This window comes from Martes martes (assembly GCF_963455335.1).
Source record: "Martes martes genome assembly, chromosome: 1".
NCBI classification, from domain to species: domain Eukaryota; kingdom Metazoa; phylum Chordata; class Mammalia; order Carnivora; family Mustelidae; genus Martes; species Martes martes.
In genome coordinates this window covers 181113282-181130167 of record NC_137888.1, presented here as the reverse complement: position 1 = coordinate 181130167, position 16886 = coordinate 181113282, and the positions used below count along the sequence as shown (strand labels likewise).

General features: G+C 42.6%; 1 protein-coding gene across 2 annotated transcripts; it reads right to left on the bottom strand.

The window, feature by feature from the left end:
- Positions 1–318: 318 nt before the first annotated feature.
- On the bottom strand, positions 319–16190 carry LMOD3 (leiomodin 3). Of its 2 annotated transcripts, XM_080827225.1 has the most exons (4): positions 15970–16190; positions 15193–15519; positions 10924–12324; positions 319–2327 (listed from the first exon to the last, which is right to left on the bottom strand). In XM_080827225.1, the coding sequence occupies exons 2-4, from the start codon at positions 15484–15486 to the stop codon at positions 2301–2303; spliced, it is 1722 nt and encodes a 573-aa protein (XP_080683351.1). In that variant the 5' UTR covers positions 15487–15519; positions 15970–16190; the 3' UTR covers positions 319–2300. The 2 variants fall into 2 exon arrangements, with proteins under 2 accessions (XP_080683351.1, XP_080683350.1); XM_080827224.1 differs by lacking the exon at positions 15970–16190 and having other exon boundaries at positions 15193–15917.
- Between the last annotated feature and the right edge of the window lie 696 nt (positions 16191–16886).

Genomic DNA, 16886 nt, shown 5'->3' with positions numbered 1-16886 from the left:
GTTTTGGAAGGGAGGGGGTGGGGAGAATGGGTGAGCCTGGTGGTGGGTATTAAGGAGGGGATGGATTGCATGGAGCACTGGGTGTGGTGCATAAACAATGAATTTTGGAACACTGAAAATAAATAAGACGGTAAAAAAAAAACAAGTTAAAATCTTCAACTAAGATTTTTAGGTTAGGAGTGGGTAGATGGAACAAGTGTAAGCAAGCGGCTTCACCTGTCCCTTGACAAAAATCTGTGTAGTGAAACAGTAAGCTATGAATTTGGATCATCTTTTCTCATCACACGTCTAAAATTAAAGCCATCTTTTGAGACTATTAGCACTTTTTGAAATTCCTGACTTTATTAATACTGTGGCTATATAAACAAACATATAAGGTCTTTCAAGAACTTCAACCACTGGGGCGCCTGGGTGGCTCAGTGGGTTAAGCCTCTGCCTTGGGCTCAGGTCATGATCTCAGAGTCCTGGGATAGAGCCCCGCATTTTGCTTTCCGCTCGGCAGGGAGCCTGCTTTCCCCTCTCTTGTTGCTTGCCTCTCGGCCTACTTGTGATCTCTCTCCGTGTCAAATAAATAAATGAAATCTTAAAAAAAAAAAAAAAAAAAAACTTCAACCACTAATACATAGTAAGCTTTTAAACATGTTTAGAACACTATGTCCCATGGGTGGTTGGCCTCTTGATGTAGAATATGCTAGACACTTACAAAGCTCCTGCTTGGCATGCAAGGAGGTTTTACAGAAATGATAACATAGGAGAAAAAACCTCTCAGCTATTTGCTATTGTAAAATCAGTTACCTGATTGAAACTATAGCTATTCAAACGTGGATACTTTAGTACACACTAAATTATCCTTAAAAAATGGAAACACCCTATTTCTTTCCCATGACTTGTCCTTCTAAATAACGTGTTGTTTAACTTTTCTCCATTAGATATATTCTCTCCTAGCTGGTTTTGCTTGTGATGTACCACCTGTGATTACATAAAAGGAGAAAGAGAGCAGGTTCCATCTGGTCACTCAGGTAAAGAAGACAGAAAAGGCACCAATGTGTGATTTCCTGATTTCTAATGTTCATGCCATGTCTATAGAAAGTTTCAGATTCTATGCATCTAGTGACTAGACCAGATAATGAAGGAATCTAGGAACTTGGAAAGACCACTGGAGTTGGAGTTGTTTGGAAGATTTTTATGGAGGATTAGGACCCAACCCACCTGTAAAGATGGGGTAGGACTTTGGTAACAGAGAAAAGAAGGAAAGTGTCCCACGGAAGGGTCAAGGAGAGCAGGGCACAGGGTGTGTATGAGGATGTCTTATCAAGAGAAGTATAAAGAATCTGTGGCAAAGCAGACTCAATTACAAATTGGGAACAGATAATGGAGCGCATTGAATAATGTTAAGAAACTGAAGTTTAATCCTATAGCAAGTTTCCTTTAGAAGGTTTCTGACAAGACTTACAACACCAAATTAGCGTCGCAAACTAAACTTACATATATTTCATTAGCAGAAACTAAAAACTTGTCATTAACTATCTTATTTATGCAAACAATTTTATTTTTTAAACAAAACAAAAATGCTCTCTGTCTTTGTTCCTTTATATATGGAAACAAGGAAGTCTATACGTATATATGTATATATACCTGCAGGGTATTTTTCCCCATGACTTTTCCTGGGAACACTGTGTTCTCCATGTCCTGTGCCTCCTTGCTCCACTCCTCACAGATACATACCCCTTCCGAAGTACGATGCACCAGGGGAATGGCCAGGAGAGCAAGCTAAAGAGGGTTGGAAGCTGAAAATCCCGCCTGCTTCTCCAGAGAAGAGCTAACGAACAGGTCTTCCATTTCAGAGCATCAGCGGGCCTGGAGTTCAATTCACATTTCCACAGAGTGAAACAGATTTGTGCCATGAATTACAGCAGGAGATGGAGGAAGAAATATTTAACACATCTATAGTATTTATTGTCATTTACCAGAAGAAAGCAATAGTAAAACAAACGTTTATGGGGGGAAAAAAAATTTTTTTTTAACTGCTGCTGCTGGAAACACAACTAAATTTCACCCAAGTCGCTCAAACGGATTGCAAGTAGAAAATGTTGTCCCAGAATAGTAATTTTTTTTTTTATCTCCCCCTTCCTTGCCAGCCTCTTATTTTGCCCCTGCCTTTACAGAATACTCCTATCAGATGCCAGCCTTGTTCCCAGTTCCACCACCTGGCTCCAGAAGTATGCTGCTGAGACAGTCTCCAAGCTCTGACCGGACTCATTGCCTCAATTCCTTGTTCTTCTAGATTATTCTGTTGCCACTTATGCCAATTCCTTTGGCAGTTGCACCTGTGGATTGAAGTAGTTGAAAAAAAGGGAAAAAAATTAATCCTGTAAATTCAAGAGTTTGGCAGCAAAAATGACAGAACTTACGTGCCTCAGAAGTTGCAAAATGGATGAGAAATTTGGGCCAGGGAGCCTCCCAAAGCGTAATGTAACAACTGTATCCACCATCCCTGGGGCACTTCGTGGTGCCAGGGACTGATCTAAGGGCTGTAAGCACATGATAAATCATCTCATAAAAACAAAAGGGCAGGGGCACCTGGGTGGCTCAGTGGGTTAAAGCCTCTGCCCTGGGCTCAGGTCAGGATCCCAGGGTCCTGGGATTGAGCCCCACATCGGGCTCTCTGCTCAGTGGGGAGCCTGCTTCCTCCTCTCTCTCTCTGCCTGCCTCTCCGCCTACTTGTGATCTCTCTCTGTCAAATAAATAAATAAATTCTTAAAACAAAACAAAACATAAAAACCCAAAAGGGCAGATGCTGGAGTCTGCCCAGTTCAAATCCTGGTACTGGTATTACTAGCTGTGCGGTGGTGGGTATCAGTGTTCTCAGCCATAAACTGACCGTAACAGCACGTGTCTAGCAGACAAAGCTATTTTAAGGATTACGTGATAGAAAACAAGTTAGTAAGCTTCAAGAACATTTTCTCATTTTATTCTACAATAGCCTTGTTAAGGAGGGGATAGGCTCAGAGAGGAGAAGGCATTTCCCACCCAGCTGGTTAGTGCCAGGGCAGGATTGCAACCCAGATCTGCCTGATGTCAGTACCCAAGCCTGAACCACAAAAAATACCACAAGAGTATACAATAGATGTTCTTTTATAACTTGGCCTTTCCTTTTTGAAGCACATTCCCAATTTGAAGATCACTTAAATTTAAAAAGCAAAGTATTTGGAGAAGGCCCAAGGGCAAAATAAATGACCAAAGAGTAGCTTATGTCTGACTGCCCATCAACTTTCAGGTTTGTATCATAGGAACGACTTAAAGATAAGGCAAGTTCTTAAACAGTGTCAGGTGCAGGTGGTGTTACATCTTGGGAGAGTGACTTATCCATCATGCAGGAACCTTCCAGAGGACACTGAAGAAGTATAGAGGACACTCAGAGTTTGTATAATAATGAGTAAGAATTTTTCTCCTGTTCCCCATGTCCACCTGCCAATGTGATGAGCCATTTTGGCCATCTGTTACGGCCCCTCCTGCAGCCAGTTTTCTCTCAGCCTTTGGCTGGAAAGATTTCCCAATATCCTGCCCACCAGGGAAACTGCCCTCAAGCAGTTGCTGCTGCCTCCCCAGCCTTCAAACCAAGGGGTTCTCCATGGGCTTCTGACCCTCTTCATCCTAGTGCCCAACTTAAAGGATGTACCTTTCTAGGGCTCAACCATGGAGAACACCAACAGTGAAGAACACCAGTGAGCCAAAAATACAATGCCACGTAGTTAAAATAACTACAGCGCTGCAACAAATAATTAAAACAGTGTGTTCTTTGTATTGAGGAATGGGAAAAAAAGCATTTTATATAATGCTATTCCAGATATATGTTTATATGCAGGGGAGGGATCCAAAACAATGCAAATACTTTAAAAAGCAAAATGCGGCACTGACCCAACATAGTAAACCCAGATACATATTGACATATTTAAAACATGACCAAGATGGCAATTCAGAACACTGTGAAAAAGAATCACTGGTTGGCTATCATTGATCAGCGATTTGGAAAAAAAAAAAAAATCAAAGTGGGTTTCTTGCTCCCTACGTCCTTCTAAAATTTAACCTTTTAACTCATCTGTAATAGGGAATTAAAAAAAAAAAAACTAAAAGTGATAAAAGCAGCAATAAAAGATGGGCAAACATTTTAGTAAGCTTCAAAAGAAGCCATTTCTAAGCAGAACACAAAAGACAGAAACTAGAGAGGAAAAGATAACTAGCTTTGATGTTATAAATATATAAAACTTACAAACATGGCAATCTGCTTGCCGTATGGTTAGGGGGCCCTGTTCCCCCCTTCACTGGTTGGTTAAAATTCGTTTAAGAAAAGTATGTGTGCAGAGCATCACACAGGGCACACACGTATATACACTCACAGAGACTGGGGCAGGAAGAGAAGACCGTCTCCAGGGGTTATTTCATTGGGCACATCAAGTTGAATTGCTGCTTTCAGTCAACACCCCAGTGGGTGTCCAGAAAGAGTTGAGGAAAGCCTACTCTGAGGAATTCAGAATCTACTAGGAGACCCACACTATTCCCATAAGGGTGCTCAAGCAGAATGTGGGAGATGCTGTAAGAGAGATATGCATGAAGGGTCATGGAAATATAAAAGGAGCACATTCACTCCTGATGATTCGTTTGGTTTCTTTTGCTATAAGAAGTCCTGTTTGAGCCAAGCCTGTCTGGATAGCTTTCAAGAGGTAGAATTAAAGGTCATATGAGCAGAGGGTATGGAGGCAAGAAAAGAAGGCCCTTCAGGGGAAATATCAAGGGATGTGATTTGTCGTGGGTGCCACAGACTTGTGGTTGTTGTCAGTGGGATGTCCACAGGCGCGGAATCAGTGTCACCAAGGACCTGGGGAGAAAGGCAAATTCTCAGGCACTATCCAAAATCCATTGAATCAGGAACTGTAGAGACGGGCTCAGGAATCGGCGCTCAGCCTGCGAGGTGGTTCTGATGCATGCTAAAATTGAAGACTCACCATCACAGACTTCAGGAACATTGTACACCATAAACTCTTTTTCCAACTAGGTATTAGGAAAAGGCAGTTCCTATGCTCTGTAGTTCTGGTCAACATATGCTCTTTCAGGATGAGTTTGAAATATTACACAGCTCTTTCCCAGGGAGACCCCTTGTATAAGGAACTGATGGAACAAATAAAATAAGGAACAAAAATATGGGGTAGAGGGAAAAGTTGTTGAAGACAACTCTGGGGCTTTAGACCTGAATGTGCAAGAGAAGGGAAAGAACAGTGAACACAGGGAACCAGAAACACAAGCAGGCCTCAACTCAAGAGGCTGGCTGGGGAAAGACTGAACCAAGGTGCTAAGAAAACTTCAGTGATCTAAATGGAAAGAGAGATCTGGGAAGTATCCTAGATTATGTGACAATGGAAACAAAAGGAGAAGATAAAATGGGAAAGAGGAGGAAATTGTGGAAGTATGGAATCCAGAAATCCTTAAGAGAAAGAAGATCTTGTTAATGAGGCGAAGAAATGGCCAGAGGTGGAAATGAAGACTCCATGGTCTATAATGTCCCATTTCATAAGCATAACTACCTATACGTCATGGAGTCTTTTGGCTAACCAAGGCTGCTTTTGATATTCTTCTCTTTTTTTAAGGTTTTATTTATTTATTGGCAGACAGAGATCACAAGTAGGCAGAGAGGCGGGGGGGGGGGGCGGGGAGCAGGCTCCCTGCTGAGCAGAGAGCCCAATGCGGGGCTCGATCCCAGGACCCTGAGATCATGATCCGAGCCAAAGGCAAAGGCTTAACCCACTGAGCCACCCAGTTGCCCCGTGCTTTTGATATTCTTAAACTGAAGTCTTTCCAAAGGAGAAATTTAGCTGTGTTTTTAGGCAACAGGGTGCACAGAAGTGAGCCCAAGGTGAAATTGAGTGAATGTTAAACCACCTTCTTTGATTGGCACTGAAGCCTGTGTGTGATACAAATGCATTTGGCACTGGGCATTGATTTCGGTAAATGAAATAGTCACGGATGGGATCTTATCTCAGGGAGAAGTACAAAGACCCATCTGGGATGGTAAGCAGTCAACGGTCCACAAAAGTTTTCAGGATAAAGGGAAATCCTGGGGCACCTGGGTGGCTCAGTGGTTTAAGCCTCTGCCTTCGGCTCAGGTCATGATCCCAGGGTCCTGGGATTGAGCCCCGAGTTGGGTTCTCTGCTCAGCGGGGAGCCTGCTTCCTCCTCTCTCTCTGTCTGCCTCTCTGCCTGCTTGTGATCTCTGTTTCTCAGGTAAATGGATAAAATCTTAAAAAAAAAAAAAAAAAAAGGAAATCCCACGTTTGCCCAGGGAGGGGTAAGCCTCCAATTAACTCAGTTATTAACTCATCAGGAAAGGAATCTGTGATTATTGAACGAATTCACTTTGTTAGACAAGACAGAGAGTTTAAAAGCATAGCTAAAAACAAGAACAAAACAAACTGAAAAATTCTACAGGAGCCAAGTAAGTAATGTCAACAAGTGAAACAGGCCAGGTGTTAGGCAGTAGGGCATGGTGGAGACTGAGAAAAACTGGAGAGTCCATTACCTATCTTAAGAGAGAAGCCAAATGCCAAATCCAGCTGATGAGTGCCATGCAAATGCAAGCCCACCGAGGCCAGCTCTGATGTTTCAGGTGGTGCCAGAGAACTAAGTGTTATTATGGGATATTTTAAATTTTGTACAACGATATCCATGCCAAACACTCCAGGCCTGCAGATGTGTCTGACAGTCAGCCTGTTCTCACATACCTGACCCACAGAACACATCTCTCTTAAACTGGGTAAATGGGCAGCTTCTTGGAGGAGGTAGCATTTAAGCCAAGCCAGTGTACAGATTTCCCTTTATTCTTCGCTACCAATTTCATTTTAAGGGCCCCAGGCCAAAAACATGGCGTGGGGGAGAGAACAAGCATTGAAATGAAAAAAATACAATTAAAAAATATAAACGGACTGCTTGATGGGATATGTTTTGCATATACAAAATTACTATTTCCAAGTCCAAGAGAGGAAAACAGAAGACCGAAAAAGGAAAACAGGACTAGCCAAGACTAAATCATTTGTTTTTGGATATTCAAGATTCCAGTTAGGATCCTCAGCTTTTAAAAAATCACAACAAAAATGAAATCTTGCCATTTGCAATGGCGTGGATGGAACTAGAGGGTATGCTAAGCAAAATAAGTCAGTCAGAGAAAGGCAGTTATCATATGAGCTCACTGATATGTGGAATTTAAGAAACAAAACAGAGGAGTATAGAGGAGAGGAAAAAAAATAAAACAAGATGAAATCAGAGAGGGAGATAAACCATGAGTGGCTCTTAATCATAGGAAACTGAGGGTTACTGGAGGGGAGGGAAGTAACTCCAGTTACTGGAGTTACTGGAGAGAGGGGAGGGTTACTGGAGGGGAGGAGATAAGTGGGTGATGTACATTAAGGAAGGTATGTGATGCAGTGAGCACTGGGTATTATATAAGACTGATGAACCACAGACCTGTACCCCTGAAACCAATAATACATTATATGTTAGTTAATTGAATTTAAATGGAAAAATATTTTTTAAAAATCACAACATTTCAAAATTACACTTTAATTCTAACCTCATCCTTGAAAACCCAGGGGTTTGGAGGGCATCTCTGTCCACCAGTCCAAGAGTGGGGGGAGAAAAACCTAAAAACCTTTCATTTCACTTCTCCCAAATGAGGGCTGTTATATCTCATTTGACTGGCTAAAAATACCCCTTTCTGCTGGGATTTTGTAGTATTGCCACCAATGGTGTTTTCCATATTCCGCTCAGTCTAAGAGGCACATTTTGTGACATTTCCACAGATCCCCAAATCAGAAAGCATCTTACAGTCCGTAAACTTTACAACAGCTGACGGCAGATTCAAGCACGAACACACCACGGCTTTCCACACCATCAGCAGCTCCATTAACTATGCACGCAGATGTGTTGCCGTTTAGAGTAGCTTTTTGAAGACGGACAACGCCAACTTGACAAGATGGGGTGGGAATGTAACAAGTCTTTGTACTATTTTTGAACTTCTGCAAGTCAAAATGATTTCACAATAAAAAGACTGTCTTCTAAAAAGATCACACTGCGATTCAGCATGAAAAAAGAAATTTACCATGTATGCAGCAAGGAACACGATTTGATCGGTGGGGAACAAAGGGACATTAGTGGAGTGAATTTTGGTCAGTGGGATGAAAGCATTTGAACATTTTTTTTTTCCAGAGCATTCACAGGGCTATGTGTATGAAGCTGTGTGACGTTCTCTGTCTCATGTACCTGCAGAGATGCCTCTCACAGGCCAAGCCAGGCAGGTGTAAGCAGGAGAAATTGCCAATCCCTTAGAACAGACAAAAGACACTTCAAAGCAGAGGCTGATTTGCAAGACAATCATTCAAAAATCATGTCAGCATTTACTTTGAAGCGTGTTTCTTTCTTAACGGACATCAAGCACAAAACAAAACACAGCTTAAAATCGATAGCAGTTTAGAACTGATGGAAAATAGAAAATGTAGCAATTAGCCAGGGGTTGCGTTTTTGTGGTTATCCTCATTAATTTATTTTCATGTCTTTTGTTCTAGAATCTGGACTCAAAGTTGGAGTGTTTCAGTTGACTAAAAGGCAGAGGGTCCTGGTTGTGGAAGTTATAAAACCAAGACTATAAGTTCCATGAGGTCAAGACTGTGCCTGTCTTATTCGCCCCGTGTCCCTGTCCCCTCTGATGGTACCTGACACACAGGTGCACTACGTAAGTGCTACACTAACAAATAAGTGAATGGGCAGAATGAAACAGACTCCAGGGTAAGCAGACTTGCTCAGTAGAACACTCCCTCGGAAGGCAGGGAATTGGGTCAGAAAATCATCCGAACCTCATTCTCTCTTCTATTCCGAATCCACGGGTCACCTCTAATGCAGATTTTAGAAAGACTTCTCTTGGGGCACCTGGCTGGCTCAGTTGGTTGAATCTGACTCTTTCTTTTAAAGATTTTATTTATTTCAGAGAAAGAGAGAGAGAGCGCATACACTAATAGGGGAGGGGCAGAGAGACAAGGAGACACCCAGTTGAACAGGGAGCCTGATGAAGGACCCGATTCCAGGACCCTGACTTGCCGAAGGCAGACACTTAACGGACTGAGCCACCCAAGCATCCCACTTGTCTGACGCTTGATTTCAGCTCAGGTTATGATCTCAGGTTCGTGAGATCAAGCCCAGCATCAGGCTCTGTGCTGGGCGTGGAGCCTTCTTAACACACTCTCTCTCCCTCTGCCCCTCCTCCCCCTGTGCACACTCTCTCCATCTCTAAAAAAAAAAAAACAACAAAACCAAGGACTCCTCTTCAGTCTTTTCAGACTGTTATTTTCTCTTGATACAGCCTCCAAGGCAGCTTGAAAATGCTTTACCAATGACTGGTTACACAGTGAGTGAGCTAGTTTCTCTCAAATCAACACCCCAAGCCACCGTCCCACAGGGGGTCTGGCTGCCTGGAGAAGAGCAGGTGCGGAAACTTTTTATGTAGTAACCAAGGGCAGGCAAAGAACTCTTGCCTGACCTCAGGGGACCTTCTAGTGTTCTCACCCTGTTCTACCCAAGGAAGAATCAGAATCCCCCCATGACATAGTGGAAAGTCACCTTTGATTTAGAAGAATGGAATGCTGTCAATTCTGCATTACCCGGGGATAGGAATAAGGACATACATCTGTATAACACATCTTGAAGAAATTGTGACTCCCTCTGATAAAATAATAGATGGACTCTAGATTTTAAAATAATACAGTTCAGGGCACCTTGGTGGCTCAGGGGGTTAAAGCCTCTGCCTTCAGCTCAGGTCATGATCCCAGGGTCCTGGGATCGAGCCCCGCATCGGGCTCTCTGCTCAGCAGGGAGCCTTCTTCCCTTCCTCTCTCTCTCTGCCTGCCTCTCTGCCTACTTGTGATCTCTGTCAAATAAATAAATAAAATCTTAAAATAAAATAAAATAAAATAATACAGTTCATTATTAAGTACCTATGACTTTTGGACATACGCCTTTCAAATTCCATAGATGCTATCATTGTAATGACAAAAAAATCTTATTTCTTCAACTTCACCTGCAAGGAATACACATTTTTGTGTATCAGCAGCAGTTAATCATGAATCACTGTAAACATTAAAGCTGAAATCATAGTCAAAACTCCATTCATTCACGGAGCTTAAAATCGATAACAGTTTAGAACTGATGGAAAACAGAAAATGTAGCAATTAGCCAGGGGTTATGGAGATGCTAACCTGACGTTTACCGTTTATCTGGCCACCCAAACAGTGAAGAGTACAGAAATGCAACTGCAGGTAGTCTCTCTTCATCTACTAAAAAAGAACCAACTATTTTTAAACATTCTGGAAGCACTCAGTTATTTACAAATGACGGGCCTAAATTAGGCTTCGTCCTTACTCATTCCTGCAGCAGGTTCCTCGAGATCTCTGAAGGTCAGCTCTGCGGCTGGGGTGGATAAACGCTTGGCCCTGGACCTGGAGCTGAATTTCAGTGTCGACTCTACCACTTTCTAGCTCTATCTCCTATACATGGTACTGAACTTCTCTAAGCCTCAGTTTCTCTTTTATAAAATAGGGAGAATAATAACACCTGCCTCCTAGGGTTGTTAAGATGATGAGTTAATTCATATAATGCATCTGGCCTACAATAATTGCTTAATACGCCTTAGCTGTGAATAGCACTGGTACAAAGTTGTCTAGTTGTATATGCGTCCTTGGGGTAACTAGTAATTTCGTTCCCCTGGTAATGCTGATGGCTTCCTCTGGTTAGTCACCACTAGTGAGACTCTCCCGGTGTTAAAACGAGCAGGGGGTAGAGGTGGGATACCCTGGAGCTCGTTCACCATTTCTCCTCCCCTCTACTCACGGGCTTAAGATAGGCGACGTTGCTGTGGCGAATGTCATTCAAGAGCTGATCTCTGGGAGTCATTTCCACCAGCGGGGGTGGTCTGTTTCTCGGCACCGGTTTGAGCGTTCTGATGACATCTTTGAGGTTGGTCTTCTCGGGTGGCTCTCTGGCCTCAGGCATCCGAGACTTGCGTTGGATCCTCTTCAGCTTCACCACTCGGAAGGAGTCGGGGTCCGTCCTGTACTTCGGGGGCTGTGACGGCTTCTTCATCATTTCATTCTGTCGATTGAAGGCGGCTGCTTGGGGGCTGGGAGGCTGCAGAGGAGGCTGGAGGAACTCCTGCATCCTGGGATCGGGCATGGGTCCCCCCAGCCTCTCCCACATTCCAGGTGGCAGCCCCAACCCGTTCTCCAACATGGCTATCAACTTCCTCTGCTCTTTGAGCTGCTGCTGCTTTTGTTCCTCTTGTCTTTTCTGCCGTTGCTTGTCCTGATTCCTGGTGAGCAGGTTGGTCACCACCATTCTGGGACCCGGGAGCTCAAAATGGTAGCCCACCTTCAGGAGAGTGGTGTTTGCCTTCAACAGCCGGGAGATTTCCATTTCGGCATGGTGGCCCAGCATGTGCCTTTGATTGTGAAACCGAAGTTCGGTGAGCGTCTCGTTGAACTGGAGGCACCTCATGATGGCCACGATTCCTTTCCCTGTGATGAAGTTGGACTCGATGTTGAGAGTGGTGATGCTCCTATTTTCCCGCAGCATGTTCGCCAAGGCGAACGCGACGTTTTCATCCGCGCCCACGTTGGCTAAGCTGAAGGTTTTGATGTGTTTGTTTTTCTTCATTGCGTTGACGAAGTCCAGCAACATCTCCTTGGGGATGTTTTCAATGTTGTTCAGGTTGAGCTCCTTCATGTCAGGGTCATTCTGTCTAACGCGCCTCAAGCTCCCATCCAGGTCTGTTTGGTTTCCCGAAGGCCTTGCACTTACCTTTAGAAAACTGGTATCTAGCGCTAGCTTCTTGGGATCTAATTTTGATATTTTCTTCTCACTTTTTTCTTGGGCCTCTGGTCTGTCTTTCTGTTCTCCAAATGCCTTCTTAGCTACTTGGGCGCAGCTGCTCTCCCCGTTTCTGATCTGCTGCTCTACCCCGCCTTGCACGCCTCTTTGTGGCTTTTCCACACTCTCTTCGCTGTCATCATCTCCTTCCTCGTCTTCATCCTCGTCATCTTCATCCTCGTCATCCTCATCCTCATCATCTCCTTCATCTTCTTCACCATCAGCATCATCGGTTTCTGGGACATCGCTGCTGCCTTTTGATTCTCTTTTATTTGCAGCGATTTCGTTGTTGAGCTTTTCTTTTAAATACCGGGACACATTTTTATTTCCTTTGCCTACTTCTTCATGCTGCTCTTGAGCGTCCACCTAAAAGAGAGGTTTATGAGGGTTAGAACACATGCGGATGGAGAAACAAGAAGCAGAGCAATCGTTACTGGAAACAAGAGATTTATTAGGAAGTGAAATGAGTAAGCAATTAAATGGTGTGTATAGTATTCCATTTGTGTGTGTATACATACACACAAACACATATACAATATATAAAAGCTTATAAGTGTATAGGAAAAACAAGTCTATGGTAATGCTTACCCAATTATTAGTTCACTCTTAAAAAAGAGAGGGAACTGTTAAGGTAATTGAGAAGGGAGCAGTGCCTGGCCCGCTCAGTCAGACGAGCATGTGACTTCTGATCTCATGCTTATGAGTTCAAGTCCATGTTGGCTGTAGAGATTACTTTAAAAATAAAATAAAATAATAATTGGAGGGGCGCCGAGGTGGCTCAGTGGGTTAAAGCCTCTGCCTTTGGCTCGGGTCATGATCCCAGGCTCCTGGGACTGAACCCTGCGTTGGGCTCTCTGTTCAGCGGGGACCTACTTCCTCCTCTCTCTCTGCCTGCTTCTCTGCCTACCTGTGATCTCTGTATGTCAAATAAATAAATAAAATCTTAAAAAAAAAGATAACTGGAGAGGGGATGCATATAATTCTAAAGTGCTTAAGTGTTTTTTTAAAAAAATACACGTATTAGTTTTATAAGCAAATATAATCTAAATAAAGATGAACTTTTATAGCCATACTACAGATGGATACAAACACATTTTTTTTGGGTTGTGTTTATCTCATTCCATATGGTAAAATGAAACATAATTTTGTTTTTGGATTCTGTATTGTTTTTAAAAATGGTGCTCAATTCTAGAAGCGGTCCAAAAATTATTTGCTTTGAAAACCTCATGGAGTTATCAATCAATACACTGAAGTCTTTGTTTTATATATAGCCAAATAGGCATTTTTGTGTTCAATAGTCCTGGGTTACACAAATTACTCATTGCTCCAAACAAAACTTACATCCCAAGATACCTGCTAATCTAGTATAATGTGTATGTGAACTTTCCCTGAAAACATAACATACTGTGGGAAAAATGAGAGCATTTCGATACTCTGAAATATACCAAAGACCTAGACTTGGATTTTTTGTCTCCTCAGCTCTATGACCACTATCCTGACTACTTCAAGGACAGAATCATGAGACCAGTTTCTTTTGAAACAAAGTGTCCAGGGGGCAGTGCTGGCTACAAAAGAGGATGGGATTATACAGATCTTTAGAAACAATCCTTTGGGGCACTTGGATGGCTCAGTGGGTTAAAGCCTCTGCCTTCAGCTCAGGTCATGGTCTTAGGGTCCTAGGATGGAGCCCCGTGTTGGGCTCTCTGCTCAGCAGGGAGCCTGCTTCCCCCTCTCTCTCTGCCTGCCTCTCTGCCCACTTGTGATCTCTCTGTCAAATAAATAAATAAAATCTTAAAAAAAAAAAAACAATGCCTTAGTCTAGAAAGGAAATTAGCAGTCTCTAAACAATGATGTTTATTAGATTCTTGCTTATCAATTAGTGTGCTTACCTATACCACATGTGTACCTCATAGGTGTCATTGATCTTCTTGCTTACAACATATGGTAGGTTGGAAGTGACAGGTGGCGACAGTCAGTCATCCTAACCACCTTAAAGCCTTCCCCACTGCATTTCTCATCTGTCCCAGTAGGGGGAGACAATCATCAAGCTGTTTAAACTACACTAAGGGAAGACAAAAGTGTTCAAAGTACCCAGTTTTCTTTTTCTGAAATTTGCATTCAGAATAGAATTGGTTTTTACTCCAACTGTATAATATAGTCACTCCAAATAGCTGCAGATTGTACCTTACACTCCAACTTGACCAAACGGGCAATTGCTTAAATTTAGTACATGTTTAAACTCTTCTGACCCTGAAACCAGTTTGTAAGTTTCCTTAATCACAGCCAGCATGATAGCAATGTGACAAGATACAGCTGTATCAGCAGGTATAACTAAAAGAGTCTTTACCTGCGGGGATCTTGGTCTTCCTTTGGCTTTGCCCTTTTTAAGTGGAACGTTAAGAAAAGTATGCTGATATACGATAGGTTCATAGATGCAACTGCAATTCTAGTGGCCATATAAGAAATATATTTCAGAAAGAACGGTCTTTACAACTACTCAATAACTATCAATTTCTAAATGTATTACTGATATCCAATAAACTGTGTTAATATGGAATTTTGGGGGTTATTTGACATGGTTGAACTATAGGTTATGTGGCGGTTTCTGTGAAACACTACCTATGAATGTGTAAGCAGAAGGAGGGGTACAGAGCATTCATCAGCTTCTTAAAGCATCCTGTGTGCCAAAAAAAAAAAAAAAAGGAGTTAAGGACAAATTCTTATAGGTTATGAGCTAATTCATTAAGATCATGTCTGTAGAATCAGGATTTCCTACAGAGTGAACCCCACAGCCATTTTTTAAAAAAGAGACATTTAGGGACGCCTGGGTGGCTCAGTGGTTTAAGCCGCTGCCTTCGGCTCAGGTCATGATCTCAGGATCCTGGGATCGAGTCCCGCGTCAGGCTCTCTGCTCAGCGGGGAGCCTGCTTCCCTCTCACTCTCTCTGCCTGCCTCTCTGCCTCCTTGTGATCTCTCTGTCAAATAAATAAATAAAATCTTTAAAAAAAAAAAGAGACATTTACATGAAAACTACCACTTTTCCTTCCCAGTTATACCATGTAAGTGTTTCAGGAAGTTCCAGTCCGACATCAGATTAAATGTTAATGACTTAATCTAGCAGCAGCAACAAAACAAGACCAAACATGAAGTCTTGAGAAATGACAGTTGCCGCAGGGACACCTGTCGCTCGGGCCCAGGCAGACGTTTTTCTGCTGTACACAAATTCCTGATTACCTGGGATGGCACAAAGGTGACAGGGACACGTTCGTCCTCCAGCATGCGTCTGGATGCCTTTTGCCAATACATATAATCCATTAGAGACTTATGGTCAAAATTTCCTGTGGGTGGCTTGTCCGTCTGATCCTTCTGAATCATTCCAACAGGAAGCCTGGGGTCAGGGGCCATCACTTCCATTTCTGATTGCAGTTTTCTCAGCTCTTCGGGGGACAGGTTGGCCAAGATTTCATCTTCATCAATCTCCTCATCAAAGAGTTCTTCTTCGTCTGAATTCCTGCTCTGTTCTGACATGATCTTTTTTTTCCCCTGTATTTTTCTCTGTTACTAGAAAAGGAGAAATAATCAAAGACTCTCTCCAAATAATCAAAAACCCTCAAGGAATTCCCCCCGGTTAACAAACATTCCAGGTTAACACTGCTTAAAGAGGTTTTCGCCCCTAAGGATCCCAGTGGCCTGTGCTGAGCAGCTGGGGGGAGACTGTAGCTAAGCTCACGCCGTATCTATATTAAGCAGGGCTTGGCTGGATAGCGTCAATTTATGAAACTACTGTGCGGCTCTCATTTTGGCAACTTGAGTCAGCTGTGCAAATCCATCTGACATTTCGGTGCAGCTGCTGAGGTCTGCCAGCGAGTACCAGGTCTAGAGAATCTCTACAGGGATAAAATCAGTTCTTCCCAGGTACTGCCACACCCCAGTTCATGCAGCCCATACACACATACTGTAACACTACAGGGGAGATCACTTCTTTTTATTTAGCTGACTAGAGCAACTTACACGTTTTGGGAGGGAAGATCCAACCAGCGACTGGAGTTCCACAGAAGTCAAAATTCTACTTGTGGGTGGAACTCGAGCTCTCGGGGCTTCTCTCTTCACGCCAGGGTGACTCTGGAAGCAAACCGGCACACAGCAGAGCAGAGGTCTGGCTCTGTTTCTCATTCCCAGTGTAAGCTGAACCTCTGTAAGATGTCCTTATTTGCATCTCGATCCTGTGATCTGACAGACGGGGACAACCAGCGCTTGAATTTCACTATAAGCGAGGAGTTTAATATTCTAAATAATTGGTTTTTCTTACTAAGCATTCATTAGCTAGGATAAATTGGAGTGGGTCACAAATGAAATGTAACAAACCCCCAACTGTTAAAGTGCTGGAAGAAACCATGAGAGGATTTTTCTTTTTTTATGTCCTCGGAGGGCAGTATTTAATCCAAATGACAAATGCACATTTTTTTGACCCAGACATTCCTCTTTTGGCAACGTATCCTACAGATATGCTATCGATAGGGGTGAAATGACAGGTGCACAGAATTATTCAATATAACAGTATAAAACAGTATGTATTATACGTTGTTATTTGTAGAAGAGGTAAAATAATATAGGTATATATACACAGATTTTATCAACATAACAGATCCTTGGAAAAATATATAAGAAACCATTACCGTCAATATTTTTGGAGAGAAGAGTGGCTTGTCTGGGAAAGACTTTGTTACTGTAAACCCTTTCATAATTGCCAACTTCGGGACTTTATGAATAAAAATTAAAAGTCAAGCTTTTAATGCTTATTTCAATGCTTATTTGTACATTTACTGTACAAAAGTTAAGATAACACAGGGAAGTATAAAGAAAATAAAAATTTTCCCTTATGTCACCACTAAGAGCTACCACTATTAACGTTTGGGTTCATCATTCCA

Bases quoted from the DNA above. Each gene is read 5' to 3' on its own strand.
- LMOD3 (XM_080827225.1), bottom strand. From the start codon at position 15,486: ATGTCAGAACAGAGCAGGAATTCAGACGAAGAAGAACTCTTTGATGAG. The intron at 12,325-15,192 runs GTAATCAGGAAT...CCTCTCTTTTAG, and splicing joins TCACCTTTGTGCCATCCCAG to GTGGACGCTCAAGAGCAGCA. The intron at 2,328-10,923 runs GTGAGTAGAGGG...TTCAATCCACAG, and splicing joins ACGTCGCCTATCTTAAGCCC to GTGCAACTGCCAAAGGAATT.